Raw genomic sequence first — 18072 nt, 5'->3', positions numbered from 1 at the left:
CGTGAACTTTTCCCTGTCGCTGCTGTTAACGCAGCGGCCCTTTTCACGATGGATGTGCTTTAAACCCCAGGGACGCGCTCTGAGTCTAAAGACCATAAATAGCAACTTGACTTTTCGCATCTGACCGTGAGAGACTTTGTCATTTCACGGGGATGCACTTCCTATACGGGGAACCTTCTCTGTCTCCACTGCAGAATGCCAGAGCGTCACACCACGTGGCCCGTGGAGTTGGAGACGGAGCTGCATCCCGCTCCCGGTTCCTGTAGCCTTGAACCTCCGTCTCCTCCCTCTGTCCCCCCCTGTAAACCGAGCCCATCGGCTTGCTGCGGGGTGCAGGCCCGCTGTGGATCAGGAGCCCAGGGCGTCGCCTGGTGCAGGGCGAGCCCCAGTGAGCCGTAGTTACTATCATTAGGCCAAAGGGACGACTCCGGAGACGTGCCTCGTGTCCGCCTACTACCTACCACCCACGGGGAATTCCCAGCGGAGGCTCCAGGTAGCGAGAAGTGAAAAGCAGGGGAACTCCGCTTTATGTCTCTAAAGCCCCTTATGCTTTTATACTTATGGTTTTGACTTTTACCGCGGAGCCACGTGCCCCAAATACAGAGTGTTGTGTGTTTTAAGAATGTGCACAAGCAGGATAGTACATACCTTCTGAACCTGTGGTTCCCCCCACCCATTCGAGGCTCATGTGTGCCGTAGTTGGAGCTAGTTTCCTTTCGCTGCTGCGCAGGTTTTCATCGTATGAAATATACCGTGATTTATGCAGGCGCTCTCCATGTGCTATTTAGTCATCACAAAACACTCTGGGGGAAGTATTTCTGACTCAGTTTCCAAGTATGTATTACAAGCCATGTTTCCCCAATCCTGTGTCGCAATGCATTTCGCACTGTTAGGAAAATGAAGTTGGCAAACTCGAGCTCGCAGGCAGCCCCCGGTGTGGCTCTGGATCTGAATGTAAAGGGGTGTGTGGCTGTCGGTCCTCCTGGCCTGGGGCAGCCGGCACCAGGGCAGCCCTGTCTTCCCCTGGGCGGGGTAGGGTGGGGCTGCAGGGAGCAGGGGCAGCTGCCTGAGACACTGGGGAAGCACAAGCTCCTTTCCGTCCGAGTAACCGGCGTGGTGAATCCACGATACCTTTGAGGCCTGACAGGCAGAGGGGAAGGGATAGGTTTTAAAAGAAGCGTAAGTATGAACCCAGCTCTCCGGGAGCTCAAAATTGGGCAGGGGGACGAAACAGGCAAGAAACAACAACCTTCCGTGTGTAACTCGGGGCAGCTGTGCTGTGGCCCTGGCCAGCTTTCGCCGAAATGGGCTAGTCTGAATTTTCTCTGCGTCTTAACTTCTAACTCAGCAATATCTTCTGGAAACCTTTCAAGGCGTCTAGCGTAGAATGAATTCATCTTACAAAGCCTGCGTAATAGTCCATGCTGTGGACGGATCATCATTTATTTGACCATCCCCTTGTTAAGGGTTTTTTACTTGTATTTTCGCTGTGAATTGCTGAGAACAGTAGAAATCGTGTGCGTACCCGTCCCTGTGTGCAGCGGAGTCCTGGTTCCGGCGGGAGGGACTGCCAGGGGTGGGAGGGCTGCGGAGGAGGGCGCACGTCTCTTAATTTCATTAGAGGCCGAGTTACTGCTTCCTGCAAGGGCTGCACTCCGTAGTGCCCCGCCACCAATGTTGCGTGTGCTCTGTCACTTCCGAGAGTTAGGACGTGTCGTTTTAAGTGTCCAGCTGGACGTAAGGTGCCACGCTGCTGTTATCACTTTCTGTGGCCACCAGGGGACACGAACACCTCTTCGGACAACACGCTGGCCATTCTGATTTTGCTGTTCTGTGCTCTGCTCACCTTTTGCCTCTTTTGTTGTGAGCCTCAGGGATTTCCCCTTGGCTGGTGTGCGGGAACCGTTGACGTGGAGCAGACACGCACCCTCTCTCACCTACGTCACACACACGCGGACCAGCTAGAGCCCTTGTCTCTTGTCTTGTCTACCAGGCAGTTCTCCGAAGGGTCATAGCAGCCACCTGCATGTCGTCAGCTCCAGGAGCAGCCTGACTAGTCCGATGTGCTAACCAGCCTTTGGGAGGGCCCACGAGTGGAGGCCGGTCTTGACGGGGGTGAGGCCACCAGCTCGTTGAAGAATGTGGTAGCTCGCTATGACGTCAGCTGAGTGTCCTTCACACCAGCTGTTCAGACGTTCTCCAAGGCACAGGGGGGATGCTCCCGTGGACGCCTGAGGGGCAGGGAGGCAGAGATGACCCCCGAGCAGCTGCCAGGCACTCAGCCGACCTCTCTTCTGCGTGGCGAGGGAGTCCTGAAATCTGTGTCATTCTTTTTTTAGGAGCCACGCCGCCCTCCAAGCCTCACCCACCTGTTGTGGGCAAGGTGACGCATCACAGCATCGAGCTGTACTGGGACCTGGAGAAGAAAGCGCCGCGACGGGGACCTCAGGAGCAGTGGGCCCGGTTCTCGATCGAGGAAGAAGACCCCAAAATGCACACCTACGGTATCATTTATACGTAGGTGCAACGTTGAGCTGCTTAACATTTTTCTTTGGTTTCCCGATTAGCTGGACTGGTTTCTAGTGGCTCTAAAAAGACTCATTTTGAAATTAAAGAAAAGAATGAGTCAGCATTGGCTGCTTTCATGCTATTTCTAAATTATAATTTTTGGAAAATAGCTTTAGCAGTAACCTTGGAATTAAACTTCCTGTACCTTTGGGAGCTTCCTTGGCTTCTGAAATATTCTAATGGTATATTTAAACAATCTGAAATGTAGGGACAGGGTAAAGGAGAGTTTGATGCAGTTAGGTGAGGGTCCCGTCAGGCTGTTCTGTCTCCAGACGTGGGCTGGGGTCCCGCATATCTCCCCGGGGCAACTCGCCAGCCTCAAGCCCCACCGCCAAACCCTTGCTAACCCCCTGCAAACAGCCTGCTGCCCCTCTGTCTCAGTTGGGCCACACTGGTCCCACGGCAGGTCTTCCTTGTTGCCTTGACCTTGAACACATTTCCTTTGGGCTTCACAGGGCTGGTGCCTGTCAGACAGATATGTCCTCCTCCAAGGGCCCTCCTGCAAGTGGCCTCCGTCTACCCGGGACCTTGTTTCACACGCCTCCCAACATTGGGCTCCGTGGGGATGATTTCGCCTCCTTTCCTTTCTGTCTCCCGACCAGCATTTACAGTCAGCGACAGGCAGATCAGATTCCTGCTTGCTTTCCGCTCTAACCCCAGCTCTGGGCCATGTCGGGACCCCGTAGTCCCACAGGCTGTCTGCTGCAGGAATAAGTAAGAGAAGGCAATGGGAGTAAATAAGTCATTTTTTTCTTAGGCTTCATTCCAACTCTTATTTCTTCCCTTCAACAGCCGTATTGCAAAGTAACGCTGTGTTTCTGTCGGTGTCGCTGTGTTTTCCCCTGGAGACCCGCGCGCTGCCCATGGGCTGCACCGGGATGCCGACCTGGCCTTTCGGGGCCAGTGGCGAGGATCCAGGCCGGCACTCGGGGCACCTGTGCCAGTGAATCAGGAGACACAAACCCGGACACTAGGTGGCAGGATGAGACTGTGTTAATCTTGATCACTGGCTCAGGTATCCCGAACACCAGCAAGTGCCTTTCTTTGAAGAGGGGATTTTTGTCTAGAACACCTGTCCTTGGGATTGTGGATGGAAGAGCCCCTTCCCGGCTGGCGAGCTTCTGCCCGGGGCTCCCACTAGCCCGTCTGGGATCCCTGGTGCTGTCTTTGCCAGTTCTGTGCATCCTCCCTTCGTGAATCCCTCTGTGCTCCCACCCCCCACGGTGGCATTTCCCCCAACGAGGTGCCAGCTCCCTACTCCAGCCAGTGCTTAGCTGTGTCTCCAGGCCCTCAGCTGCCCAGCATCGCAGCTGCTTGAATGAAGTGGCCTTTTCCCTCTTTTCCTTCTATCCCTGTGCTCCCTGTGCTCCGTGACTTTTCTTTTCATTCCTCCTTCTGTCGCGTCTCATCAACGGGTCTCCGGTGCTCAGAGGGTGAAGATCCAGCTCCCTAGACTGACATGCAGTACCCTTGTCCACACCTGCCTTTCTCGTCTGTCACTTGTGAGCAGAGCAGATCATGCCAAAGGATCTACCTCCTGTCCCTGTGACTTGGGCCTTGGCTTTTTCCACATGGGTGTTTGGCTGTTTCCCCTGTTTGGCCACGTTGGCCCTGCCCCATCCTTTGTTCTGTCAAGTCAGGCTCTCCCCTGACTGTCTTCCCCCGCCCCCAATCCCTGTGATAACTGGTGGCCATACTGTGCGTTTCATTCGTTCACTCAGTGGGTATTCATGAGGGGACTGTGCTGGGTTAGGGTTAGGGTTAGGGTTAGGCTGGGGACACGGCACTGGGCAAAGAGGCAACGCCCCCGCCCCCAACCCTGTGATGTGGAAATGGGAAACGGGAACTAGGACGAAGAAGAGAGCACACGGTGCCGGGGCTCCTTCCTGCCCACAGCCCTGGCTGCGGTCCCCACGTCTTCCCTGCGCTTCCCTGACCAGTGGAGCAGCCTCCGCCTGAACACGGTCTGTCCTTGTGGCCTCGGGGGACGAGTGTGTGGCCCGGTGTTTCCTGAGTCTTTTACTCAGGATGACACACTTCCCTTCTGCCACTGCTTCTTTGACCCAAGGAAGTCACCTGGCCATGTCTGCCTGCAAGAGGGGAGGCGCGCAGACTCCCAGGGCCAGAGCTAATGCTCGAGACCTGTCGTCCAGGCTTCCGCAGGGGGAGGGCGGCCTGAGTTCGGGCCTGAGCAGGGAGAGTGACAGAGGCAGGGAGATGGCAGGTGCAGCGGGAGCTCAGGGTGGGGTGTGGGGGTGAGTGAGGCAGGCGCTGGGGGCAGAGCTCGGAGGGAAGGCTGGTGACCGACTGTCCTCAGGCGCCAGTAGGTGGTGTGTTGTACTTCGTGCTTGCTCAGCTCTGTGTCAAACATTTGCGTGTGGACCGATGACAGAAAGAAGGCACGTTCTACTAAAACTCTGTGCAGTGTCCTCCACTGCGGAAGGAGTCAGAAGGCCCCTTTGTTGTCCGTGCTGCCGCCCCCAGGCCGGGTAAGTGGGGCCTCCCCAAGGCTCGATGGACGGTCCTGCTTGTCACCCACATATGTGCTGTATCACCGTGGGTACCCCCATGGTTCCTTGGGTCCCCTGCCGTGCCTGGTGTTCTCCATGCTGCCATCCCTATAAATGTTGTGGGAGTCTCCGCCCACTGCCCCCGAGGTGTTGAGTACCATCTGTTTTCTAGAACAGCTCTGTTTTCCCCTCTGCAGCGGTCACGGAGGAGCTGCTGGCTTCAGGGCGCTCTGATGATATTGCACAAAGCTGGACTTCATGGGGGGCACTTCTGGCTATATTTTGGTCCAGAACTATGTTCAGTCTTGACCCCTGGCATTGAGACTTGGGTACTGCGTTCTCAGCGAGCTCCTGCAGGTCTTCCCGCTGCCAGACAGCTGAGGGCCCAGTGTCTGTGTGTCGGGTATCTGGCTGTGGCCCCGTGCTCACAGCGATGAAGCCCACCCGCCCAGAAGACCAAGGGCGCCAAGCTGGTAGAGTGTAGATTTTGAAGTTACTATGACTTAGCTCATGCAGTTTTCCTGCACATTTATCTTCGTTTGAGAGCTTTTACTTTTATGGTAAATGCATTTGTATCTATTTTTAACACTTCTCTGTGCCGTGGTTTCCTAATTCAAATGTGGTTGGCACTGTTTCTCCACCATCTTTCCTGTAGTTTCTTTTCTGTCGATCCCCGAAGCCTCGGTTATCTGCTGCTGCCTAACAAACCACCGTCAAATCTGGGGTAAAAAACTGCCATGCGTGTTCCCACGCGTCTGCAGTTTGGGCAGGTGGGGCTGGCACGTCTCTGCTCCCCGTGGTCTTGGCTGGGGCTGGAGGACCCAAATGGCATCCCTCAGTGTCCACTGCCTCTGCTGGGGTGGCTGGTACAGCTGGTGGCAGACCTGGCTTCTTCCCTTGCCTCCGCTGTCCGGTGTCTCACTGAGTCTCCCCCACCAGGCGGCCTCGCCCCCCAGGGGGAAGTTGAACTTCTTTACCTGGTGCTAGCTCCCAAGGGTGCAGAGGCAGGACCTTGCTTGTTCCTAAGGCCTCAGGCAGAACTGCACAGGGAGGCACGGAGGGGCCACGCAAGACGTGTCCTTTGCGCTCGAGGCCCTCAGGGTCTAGCGTGGGTGCTCAGACCTGTGCCCGTGCCTCCTCTCCTTGTGCCTGCCAGAGGACGCCGACTCAGTCCCTGGCACCCTTGTGTCTCCTCCTGTCTAGGGGGTATGCTACAAAGCACGTCGTGGAAGGCCTGGAGCCACGGACCCTGTACAGATTTCGGCTGAAGGTCACCAGCCCCTCTGGCGAATATGAGTATAGCCCAGTGGTCTCCGTGTCTACGACCAGTGAGTACGCAACCCCTGCGAGCCCAGTTATCAAAGACTCACGGAGACAGCAAGCAGGGTGGGGGGCGCCGCGGCCTGCCTTTGGCGCGGCCCTCCCGGGGGCAGGGCTGATTCCTCTTTCAAACACTGTGATGACCTGGTGCCCTGGCGGGGCCTGGCCGTCATCTAGGACGTCTGGTTGTGCAGTGCGTCAGAGATGGTCTGTGCCTGCACTGCCCTGGGTGCACACTCGGTGCAAAAGCATGGCCGCCTCGCTCAGGACAAGGGCCGGAGCCAGCGATCTGGCCCGGAGACCCAGGCTGCCTCTGCTCATCCTCCGGGAGCCAGGGCTGGTCGGTGTCTTGTCCCCTCTGGGCAACTGCAGCGTGTGTGACTTGACCTGACACACGCCGCGGACCCCGGGGACACGGTGAGTCGCAAAGGAAGGACGGCACGGCTCCTGCCCGCAGGGCAAGGGAGGGATGCTCCACGCTGCCCAGGCCGGAGGAAGGGCGCTGACGTTCTCTGTGGTTGGGGTTTGGAAACGCCTTGAAGTATTGTGTGCCCAGCGCCGTTTTGACCTCGAGTGTCGCGCAGGTTAGAGTGTCCAGAAGCGCTCGCAGCCTGCCCACCGGAGCCACAGGCTCATCGTCTTCTCTGTGGTTGCACGAGGGAGATCTTCCTCTCGTGGGTAGAGAGTTACTAAGAATTTTATTCGCTGTAGCATCTGGCCTGTGCGTGCGTGTCGTTCCTCCCCGTGGCTTTCCTGTGTGTCGTTGAGGCAGGCACTTACAGACGCTTTCGTGTGGGCCGAGGACCATTCAGTTCTCGGCGGTCCTGTGGTCAGCTGCAGACAAGGTGATGGGCCCGACGCTAGTTCAGCCAACTGAGAGTTCAGTTACTGCTGAGAGTGGCCGCGCGTGGATGTTCCCAGCTGCTGCCCGGCTAGCCGTGAGGAAACCGAATTTCTGCAGGGACTTTGGTTGTGACGTGGTCAGTTATGGAGGTGCATCAGGACAGGGGCTTGTCCCTTAATGGGAGGACTCGAAAGCACTTGCTTTTGTCTGGGAGATGCCAAGCGCCTGGAGTATCGGAGGCGGGAGAAGAAGGCAGAGCCGCAGGATGGGCAACAAGAGCAGGGGCAGGGGGAGAGGCTGGCACTGGGGAGCCCTGGGCTGGGTGCCCTCTCAGGCCGCCTGCCAGCTCCCTCCTGTCCTCCTGCTGTCCCTGGCCACCCCCAGGCCACCCCTGCACTCCTCTGCCCCTTCTCTCTGGGGCGTCCCTCTCCAGCAACCCCTCCCCAACCCCTCTGTCTGCAGAGCCCTGCTCAGGGCTGGGCCCCCGAGTGGCTTCCCCTCCTCCGCCTGCCCCCTAGCTCCTCCCTGGCACGCAGCCTCTCTGTGTCACCTCCTCTAGCGCTCTTCCTGTGTCTTACTTTACTACAGGTTTGTCTTCTTGTCTGCCACCTGCTGTGTGCCGCTGGGGATGGAAGTGATGGGCCAGGCATGTCTATCGTGCTCCCCTGCGGTAGATGGATGGAGGGGGAGAGGGAGGGCCCGAGGCAGAACTGAGAGGACCAGGGGGAGCACTGATTTCCTCAGCTCACTCTCATGATGGCTGGAAGGGTCCACCTGACCTGCGAGGTGCGGGTGAACTGGCGAGGGACTGACTGCGGTGAGCCCCAGGTGGCCACTGCCACCTCAGCAGCACAGCCAAGCTGGGCACGGTCCCCCGGGCTTCCTGCCAGAGTTGACACGGAGTCGCTGCAGAGCCATCGTCAGCTCATCTGCCAGCTGACAAGGGCCGAGTGGGGCCAGGTGGGCCTTGTCCTTGCCAGGCTGGCTTCTGAGAGGCCACTGCTCCAGGGGCCCAGGACGTTTGTCACTGCGGCCTGTGGCTTCCATGGGCAGTGAGACAGGACCTACTGCGGGGACAAGGGCGTGATGGAGATGGGGTCTCTGGTGCTGCCCCTGTACGCCGCTGGGGCTTCCTGGGTGTCCTGCTATCAGGTCACAGCGTGAGTGGCAGGCTCACGGCCGCGGGGGCCCTGCTCCCGCTGGCTGCCGCTCCCTCACCCGTTGTTGTGGTTATGATGCCCACAGTGGACTCTCTTCGGGAGGCAGCGCGTGCTAAACAAAGAATTAAAAATGCGCACGTGGTACAAAACAGTGGAAGTGCTTCTGTGGGTGGGTAATTTGCATGCGGTTTGAAAGTGTTTTAATGAATCATGCGCTTTGTTTGCATAAAGGATCCTCAGCCTTTTTTCCCAGGTAAAGTACACCAGACGCTTGCTTAAATGGGGCATGCAATTTTAATCAGCTGGGCCCTTAAAAAGAAAGAAAAACCGCTGCGGCTTGTTAATTGGCAAATCTCTTCTCCGATGAGCTCATCACTTATTCACCACCATTAATGGAGACTTGGCTTCCACCAAGCGAGGCATTATCGCCCCACTACAATGTGGGGGTGATAACCTCTGCAGTTAACTGAGCCTCCCACAGGACCCGAGTGGGGCTCCTGAAGACCACCCTGCCCTTCCCCCTCCTGAGAATGGTGGCCCCCTCGTGTGGTCCTCCCTGCCCCCTCCCCCCACTACCAACAGCCTTCTCGGGCAGCCTCGGTTCAACATTAGCAATTGCCACCCTCGGGTAATCGGTGGAGAACGAAGGCAGATCCTGCCTTTCTTGTATTCACTTGCTCAGATTGATGGCCGCCCCTTGGGTCAGGCCCACAGAGTCTCCAGGGGCTCGGGGGCGGGAGCCGTGCGGCGTTTGGCTCCCTGGAATTTCCTCTGCTCTTCGTGCCTCTCGCCCGGCGTGGGCGTGGAAAGACCTGCTCTGCTCTGCACACTGTGGCCCTTTCTCTCCCGTCGCTCTGCCAAGCGCACGCAAACACGGGGATGTTTCCGTGCCAGGGCCTGTCCCTGCCCACCTCTGCGCCTCCTCCCGCGGCTGCCAGGGGTCAACGAGGGGACGCTGGGAAAGAGCTGCCGTGTGCCACCCCCCCTCCCCAGTGACAGTCACCGCTGCTCTTTGCCGGAACTCAGCGAGCCAGGATGATGAACAGCTCCGCGGTCTCCTCTCTTCCCGGAGCGGTCCCTTTGTTCTCAGAATAAGTAATGAGAGCCCTGATTACTACCTCTTGCAGGAGCTGGAAGAGGCAATAGGTTTATGGAAATGACACCCTAATATCAACAGGCCCTGCTCTTGGCCACGCACAGCCCCCAGCTTCTAAGCACAGAATGAACTTATTTCGTGTTGCAGCACTTGCCTGGGGCAGGGCTTCCTGGGCCGGAAGCACCAGAGAGTGATCCCACCGGGAGCCCGCGCTGGCTGCCGGGGCGGGCGGCCGTGGGCGCTGCTGCTGAGGGTGGCGGGTGCCTCCGTGTGCTGGCACACTGCACGTGCTTTTACACGCTTCTTCAGAATCCCAGGAAGTCGGCACTTCTCTGAAGTGTGTTGGGCTTAGGCACCCCTTTCATTGAACACTTTGCCGGGGGTGGGGCAGTCATATTTACTTACTTACGATGTCTGTTGTATTCAACACTTCATGTGAATGGCAGCATGCCGTGGCTGGATCGCCACCTCCACGCTCTAAGCACCCAAGGAGGGCGTGTGGCCGACGAGGCCGGCCCGGGTGACCAGGGGCGACCCGCTCGGCCTTCCTGGCCGCCGGTGCTGTGGTCTGAAGGAGAATGTGGGAAGCCGCGTGTGAAGTCCTAGACACGGGTTAATCAGTAGGATTTCAGTGAGGATGCCAGACTTTGAAATTAAGTGCAGTAAGGGAACTTCCTACATCCTTCCAGTTGATTTTAGGCAGATTCCTGTATTTTTCGTAGCAGCCGAAGTTGGAGAGTCTCAGAAGCAGGGGCTGCTTGGCGATAAACAGACTCTCGCACCACGGCGCCCTCCCCTCCTTTCTGGGAAGCGAGAGGGAAGGGAAGCTGCTGTGGGCTTCGTTGTCCCCGGAGTGCGGGTGGTTGCCGACCAGATCACTTTGAGTCCCCGTCGCTCTAGCCCAGGCTTCTCCCCCTCAGCGCTGTGGATGCTGGCAGCCGTCCTGCGGCGTCCCTGGCCCTTACTTGCTAGATGCCAGTAGCACCTACCTTTAAGCTGTGAAAACCCAAAGTATCATCAGACTTTACCCAATGTCTTTTGGGGGAAACCTCTGCCCTTTTCCGCAGCCCCCAGGGAACCACCGGGCTGGGTGTGGCCTCCCTCAGAAGGCTGGGGACAGCGTGGGCCTTGCCTTTTGACGGTTCATCACGGTATTTTTATTTAAAGCTCTTGGTCTAAAAATATGTGTGGAATGATGAAAAGGAAGTATAACGTGGCTAAAAAATCTTTAGGACATTGGCAAGCTCTAGCAGACAAAATTGTTATTTCTAAACATTTTTATCTTGGCTTCAATGAATTTTTTCCAAAAAGGAGAGAGGTTATTGGTTCCAGCTCACTGATGGTGATCCCTCCTCCTTCTGTGCCCCGGCCCCCGGTCCTCACTTTGCCCCGCTGAGGTCCTCTCAGGAAACCAGGCGGACCATGGCTCCTGGGCCCGGGGCTCCGTCTGGAGAGCTGCTCCTCTGGACAGAGGACAGAGCGGGAGCTGGGGGTTTTACTTCCCATGTGGCAGACGAGGCCGGTGGACCCCTGCGGACCCCTGCAGGCCAGACTGCCAGGGGCGGTTCAGGGGTGTGCTGAGCCCCAGGAGGCAGTCTGGGGTGCGGTGTGGGGGATGTTTCCTTTTGGGGTTTAGAATAATAACAGGCGGAAAGTGGGCACCGCACTGTGAGCAGCAAGGGGGAGACACGGGTCTGTCCCATTCTCCCTGGGATCTCAGGGTTAAGGTTTAGTAAGCGTTTGTTGAGTGAATAGGTGAGACCTTGGAGATGACTACGATGAGGTGTAATCAGCTCCATGCCTGTGGGGGTCTGGTCTGTATTCCAAGTGTGGGAGGCAGGAGTGACTGGTGGGCTGCATCGGACAAGGGCCGCTGCTGGCCCACGACCGTCCCCTCAACAGCAGACACGTACTGGGCGCTTATGATGTGCCAGGTGCAACTCTCAGACCTTCACTTTGTTATGTCATTAAGCTTGAGCATAATTATTTAAAAATCAGACAGTCATGGAACGTGAGACAAAATGGAGCCTTGCAATAAATGCCTTGAAAGAGGGGCTTCTGCCGCGCACCCCTTCATGCTCACACCCTGCTTGTGTTCGCCCTTCCGCCCCGTTCTCTTCTCCGAAGAGGCACGTCCCCCGTCCAAGAGAGCGTCCTCCTTCTGGCCCCCGTCCCTGTGCTCCATGCTCTTTCTCAGGCTCCGTCTTCTTGCCCTGCCCTACTTGGCAGGCTCTCACCCCAATCCTGGCTTTTTCGCCCTGTCCTGCCTCTCTGGGCGGGACCCCTTCGCCCCACAGACTCCGAGGAGACGAGGCCAGTGTGAGTGTTACAGTCCCGGGAAGACTGAAAATTTGGATCTCAAACGTTAAAGCGGCCCGTCTTGTTTCCATTTGTTGTTCAAGTAGGTTAGAGACTCTGGCAAAGAAAACCCAGCATTCTGGGACAAGTGGGGGCTTTTCCTCGCACGTCAGAGACATTTACTGAGTCTTATGAAATCCGAGAGGGTGATTTTCAAATGTTATTTTACATTCGCAAAGCAATACTTTCACAACTTGCCAACGTCCCAAGGCTTTAGGACGATCTAAATGTTCTTCTCGTAATAAGTGAAAACAAGGTGCTTTTCAGGAAGAGAAGGCATCGGAGGGGGAATGTGAGCACCCTTATTGGAACAGCCTGGTGCCTTCTTGGAGGTAAACACAAACTTCCACGTGGGCCAGAGGAGGAGGAGCTGGGACGAACCTTCTTCACGCTTCAGGGTCTGGCAGAGTTAACGCCTGTCTGAGTATGGCTGGTAGGCAGGGCAATAATATGGGTGTGATAATTTATAGTTTCAATTTGAACATTTCCCCTAAAATGTCCTAGGGTGCGCTTGAGTGTGATATTATCACGTTACAGAATTACATGCTTATGATTCTGTAATAAAAGACTTTGTAGTAAAACAGGAGCATCATTTGTGCTGTATTTTGGGTGACTTCCTTCCGCCTCCTTTCCGCAGGAGAACCTATAAGTAGCGAGTATTTCCATCGAGCGGTCAACGTGAATGACGAAGATTTGCTGGTTCGAATGCTTCAAGGAGGGTGAGAGAACTCCGCCATTTAAACTTTTTAATGTTAACTTGCATTGCCCACGGAGCGCAGAGAGATGCAGGGTGCCGCTTCAGTTTATTCTCTGAGAAGTTCCCATGCGTCGGCACTGGCTCCACAGTCGAGCCCGGGTGACCGGCGTAAGTCCAGAGCCGTCAGTGAGCGTGATGACAGAGCTGCACGCGTGTGCTCGCTGGTAACCCTTTAGCGCAAGCGGAGAAAAGGAAGTCACGAGTCTGGGTACCCCGTTCTCTACCCCAGTTCCTGAGTCTTCAGAAATTTTCGCTCAGCCTGTTCTCTGTATCTGTGAGCCTGTTTCTATTTCGCCTGTTAGTCTATTTTGTTCGTTAGATTCTACACGTGGGTGAAATCACATGGTACTGTCTTTCTCTGACCGACTTATTTCACTTGGCACAATGCTCCCTAGGTCCATCCATGTTGCCGCAGCAGGTAAGAGTTCCTCCTCTTTTTCCAGCTGGGTGGTATGGATTCTTCCTGAGCTCGTCATTTCGAGTGCCTTTGAAGGCAGTTCATCTGTGAACTGGGGCTCGGTCCTTTGAGGAACAGAAGGTTCCCACAAAAAGTCAAAGCAGCTGGGCTGGTGGGCCAGAGCTCTGCGTCTTGGGGAGCAGGCCTGCCTGCCTGGGGGTGATGTGGGGGTCTGGGGGAAGGCGAGGGGGGCCGCCGCGGAGGCTCTCGTGCCCGGGAGTGCAGAGTGGGCACGGGGACGGTGTCCTCGCCCGAGGAAGGGGCTGTGCTGTCGGCTCGCATCATGGTTTCGAGCTGAAGGGGGTGCCTCTTTGAGGTGAAATTACAGCGGTTTTCTCTCCCGCGCTTGTGGATTTGAATTGTTTAAAATATGCAGCAGGGCAGCCTAGGACAACACAGATGTAATGGCCCAGGAGGAATTGGAATTTGCAGTAAAATGAACCATTTTAGCCACCTGTGTCCCGCAGGAGACACCAGCTGCAAATCCCCAGGGAGCCACGCCGAGCACGCTAACCTCCTCTCTGTGTTCTTCCGAAGCAACGTGAAGGTTGACGTCCCCAATAAACTGGGCTTCACAGCTCTGATGGTGGCGGCTCAGAAAGGGTACACCAGGTGGGCCTCCTCCTCGGACCGGCCCTGTGGGTGGTTGGCGCAGCCTTTTCCCAAAGGCTCCCGTCGGGGAGGGGGGCAGAGGGTGGAGGGGGAACCCCCTTTTCCCTCTTTCCAAAACTGTGCCCTATAAAGAGCAGCTGAGCCAAAGCTCAGCCGATTTCCTCACGAAGCTATGTGATGTGGAGGAGAGCGTGTACAAATGTATAATCATATGGTGAGGAAGAGAGGCTGCCCTTTAATTCTATTTTACACCGTATTTTATATATCCTGAAACAACTGGTTGTTGGAATCTGAATTTCTTTAAAAAAAAAAGAGAGGTGAGGGATATTGATTATGGAAAATGAACTTCCCTGGTGGGTTTGCTAAGACATCATTTTCACTGATACACTTTATTTTCTCCATTCCCCGTGGAGGTAGACTTAACTACTAATATCTTATTTTTCAATCATTTACACTTTAACTAAAATGCCATTTTGAAAGAACTTTATTTTCAGCCAGTGCTGGCATTTGAAGATGTATTTAAAGTGGTCATTAATTGAGAGTGGACTGTGGTTTGATGGTCCGTTTGCTTATGTGATGTAGTTTATTTTCAGTGGATAGTTTATGGGAAGGGTAAAACCTCACTTTTTTAAATCCTCACCCCAGGACATTTTTTTCACTGCTTTTAGGGAGGGAGGGAATGGGGAGCCAGGAAGGAGGGAGAGAGAAACATCATTGCGAGACAGGAGCATCGGTGGGTTGTCTCCCAGATGCACCTGCATCAGGCACATGCAAGTCTGGACCAGGTGTCGCACATGTCCACGTCTGGCCTGGGGACCAAACCCACAACCTAGGAACACGCCCTGGCTGGAGTCAAACGTGCGACCCTTGGGTTACGGGACGAAGCTCCAACCAACTGAGCCCTACTGGCCAGGGCACCCTTCTTTTTTGTGGGGAGAGGCAGGTTTCTGTTTTCTGGTTTAATAATGCCTCGGCTTTAAAGCCGGCCGGCCGGCCTGTGCAGACGGGCAGGAGAGCGCGGTGCAGCTGCGTCTTACTCACAGTGCCGGGCGTGGGTCCCTGCCCCTCACAGCTCCGAGTCCAGCTCCACCCACACTCTTCCCCTCAGGCTCGTGAAACTGCTCATTTCCAATGGCACAGATGTGAACCTGAGGAACGGAAGTGGCAAGGACAGGTAGGCGATGGGAGTGGGCCCTAAATACTCCCAGACTTGTGTTACTGGGCTTTGCCCAGAGCGTTTCCGATTTAAGGCAAAGATGTGATGCAGTTCTTTTTTGACAGTGGGGGAGGTCGAGTACCATCTCAGGAAGGAGAGATGGGGTAACAAAACAATCCTCGTTCGTTCCCTTGTCATTTCGCTCCCCGGCTGGCTGTGGGTGTCTGTTGCGTGAACAGGCCTTCCCCCAGCCGGTGCCCAGCACCGTGGAGAGCTCAGTAGTGACGGTTACTAGCATTGGGGCCACCCGCTCCGCGCTGGGCACTGGGCGGTGGGCCCCTTGGCGCTTTGCGCCTCCCCCAGGGCTCTCACTGCCTCGGTGTCTAGTGTTTCCTAAGACGCTAACGGCAATCACAAGACACAACCCGAGAACCTCCCTCAGGGGAACGGGCTAAGTGCCTTACAGCAGAAGCTTACCAAAAGACATGACTTCCCGAGGTGAAGGAATGTTCGAGAAAGGCTTAACAACGACTACTGAGCTAGTGATTAGGTTTAGTTACTTAATTTCAGTCAGCCAGTACTTATTGGATGCGTGCTGAGTGCCAGGCCCCGTGCTTGGCACTCGGGGAGCTCAGTCACGGGGCGCCGCCCCTGGTACCAGCCTCTCTCCAGGACACCGGCTGACGTCTGAAATCAGCCGGCCTGCTGACTGCGCTCCCTGGACACAAGGCAGAGAGAGATTTTGAATACTAACAGTTTAGACATCACTTGCAAATTGAAACATTAGTGTTCCACAGAGCTCTTAGGTAATTTTGGAACTAAACCATCAACTCAAGAAGTTCGAAAGATCATAATGCCGATTTAAAAAGGAGAATGAAAAGTGAAGAAACGTGAGAGGCAGGAGAAGGAATTAAAATAGCAGTGGAAATTGATTAATTAGACAATAAAGATTGAGAAGTGTAAGTGCAACCTCTTAAAAATCGCTGTAATAAAATGGACCAGTTTCTTGTACATCTAAGAAGAAAGAAAAAAAAAAGAAAATCGAAAGGGTACGAAACGGTGGTTATAGAAGAAATTTAAACATGAAATGAAAATGGCGCATTTGCATCTAAAACAGCAGATTCGATCATTTTACTGAAACGGGTACTGTTGATGAGAATAACACAAACCAATGAGGAAGATATTGAAGAAATAGGCTATTTGAAGGGAAAGAATTGAGGTGAATCCTGGCCTTTGTAGCAAGTAGAAAACACAGGCACGCATCTATCTGATCTTATGATGTGAAAGACAAAAGGATTGCAGGAAATCACTAAGAAAAAGATTAAGAATACATTACTCATTAAAAAACCCTTAATTACAGCCCTGGCTGGTGTGGCTCAGTGGATTGAGTGCTGGCCTGAAAACCAAAGAATTGCAGGTTCGATTCCCAGTCAGGGCACATGCCTGGGTTGCAGGCCAGGTCCCCAGTAGGGGGCATGTGAGAGGCAACCACACATTGATGTTGCTCTCCCTCTCTTTCTCCCTCCCTTCCCTCTTTCTAAAATACATAGGAGAACAAAGCAGTTTACACGGAAAGACAATTCATAGCAGAATACGTTAAAATTAATATGAAAAATGTGCAGCTGTGAGAGTAGTAAAAAATTTACAAATGGCCCGTCCGTGACACTGTCCTTTAGAAGATGATATGAGTGTTGGTCTGGGGTGAGCGCTGTGGGTACTTCCAGGTACAGTTGACAGAAAGGTGAGCTCATGTAACCTTTCGGAAAGCAATTTGGTGATATCCATCCAAAGCAGGCTCCCAACCCCTGGGCAGGTGAAGGGCCGCCCTCTCCGGGGGTCTCGGGAGAGGAAGGCCTGTGTGGGAAGGCAGGCGCGTGGGCATGGGGCTTGGGCCTGTGCTAGGTGTTAGATGAATTCCTCGGAGACTCGGCGGAAAACTTTAAATTTTTAATTTTTTATTACTAGCAGGACTAAACATTTTTATATTATTTTTAATTTATCCTGCTATGAACTGTCTTTCCTATGGGGGAGACCTTCCTCCCCCACACCCCAACTCTTTGAGAATTTCGAACATTTAGAAAAGCTGACAGAATAATAGAATAAACAGCTGCATTCGTACCGCCTACGTCTGCCAGTTGTTGACATTTTGCCGTATTTGCTTCTCTTCACATTTTTATTTGCTTTTGGGGGGCCTCTTTCAAAGTAAGTGGTAGCGGCATCACCTTCCACCCCTCGGTACCTCAGTCATGTCTCCAAAAACCAGGACCCACATCATCATCCCACCCAATTCCCCAATGTCACGGGTGCCCCCATCACCCATGGGAGCCTCCTCCCTGCCCCCAGTAGGTCGTCCACTGCTGTGTTTTGGGGTTCGGGGGAGACCATGATCCAGTGGAGGACCATACATTGCATCTGCCTGTCTCTCTCTCTAGTCTCCTTTGTTCCGGACTGGCCCTCTATCCTTTAAAAATCCCTCTCTCTCTATTTTTTCCTCACAGCACTGACTTTTTCTTGAGGAGATCAGACCGATCACCTTGCAGAATGCAGAACGCCCTGTGTATTGCCTAACCCCCCTCATGGTGGGGCTGGCATTTGCTGTGCTCACTCATCCTTCTATTTCTTTAGTTAAAATTGGTGGGAAGGTGTGGCTAGGCTCAGGTTACGTGTTTAGTGAGGATGCTGCAGAGCTGGTGGTGTGGCCCCCCGGAGGTCTGAGATGTCCCAGCGGGCCCACAGTGGGTGGTTCCAGGTTTGACACTGTCGGGGCACAGTGGCTGAGTCCCTCCTTGGTGAAGACAGGGTTTCACCGAGGGCCCGCTGCGGCTAGAAAACAGTGTCTGGGCTGCTAGCCCAGCACTGTATGCGTGGCCTGCTCCCCGCCTGTCCTCCTGCCCTCCCACTGATGACCCTCCCTGCACCAGTGATGTCGCTGGGCGCTGCAAAGAAGGGATTTCTAGTTCGGTGATGCCTTCTACCTCTGTTGGTGGGCAGGCTTCTGTGAGAAGGAGCTTTTCCTCATCAGCCGGGGGGTGGGGCTGCATTTCGTCCTCTATCAGCAGGGTACGTGTTTATTTTCTTCAATAGTCATATTTAGAGAAAGGACAAAAGACCTCTCATTTGACAGCAAACTATTAAACCAGCTCCTTACTCTGCTTTGAATATCACCGTGGCCTGGTGGGTGCTTTAAAATTGCATGTTTTACTCCATTACCGTGATTGGTTTTTGTTGAGATGT

The 18072-nt window shown here is 54.7% G+C and overlaps 1 protein-coding gene across 1 annotated transcript in view; it reads left to right on the top strand.

The window, feature by feature from the left end:
- Nucleotides 1–18072, top strand: part of FANK1 (fibronectin type III and ankyrin repeat domains 1) — a 50266-nt gene that overhangs the window by 19423 nt on the left and 12771 nt on the right. The window contains exons 2-6 of the mRNA XM_045191619.2: nucleotides 2340–2517; nucleotides 6282–6406; nucleotides 12494–12575; nucleotides 13608–13682; nucleotides 14791–14856. Of these exons, the coding sequence (XP_045047554.2) occupies nucleotides 2340–2517; nucleotides 6282–6406; nucleotides 12494–12575; nucleotides 13608–13682; nucleotides 14791–14856 (526 nt within the window). The remainder of the gene's footprint in view (nucleotides 1–2339; nucleotides 2518–6281; nucleotides 6407–12493; nucleotides 12576–13607; nucleotides 13683–14790; nucleotides 14857–18072) is intronic.

The sequence above is a fragment of the Desmodus rotundus genome, chromosome 4 (assembly GCF_022682495.2).
Source record: "Desmodus rotundus isolate HL8 chromosome 4, HLdesRot8A.1, whole genome shotgun sequence".
Taxonomy (NCBI): Eukaryota; Metazoa; Chordata; class Mammalia; order Chiroptera; family Phyllostomidae; genus Desmodus; species Desmodus rotundus.
The sequence above is the reverse complement of the archived record's forward strand: the minus strand, read 5'-3'. Positions and strand labels throughout refer to the sequence as shown.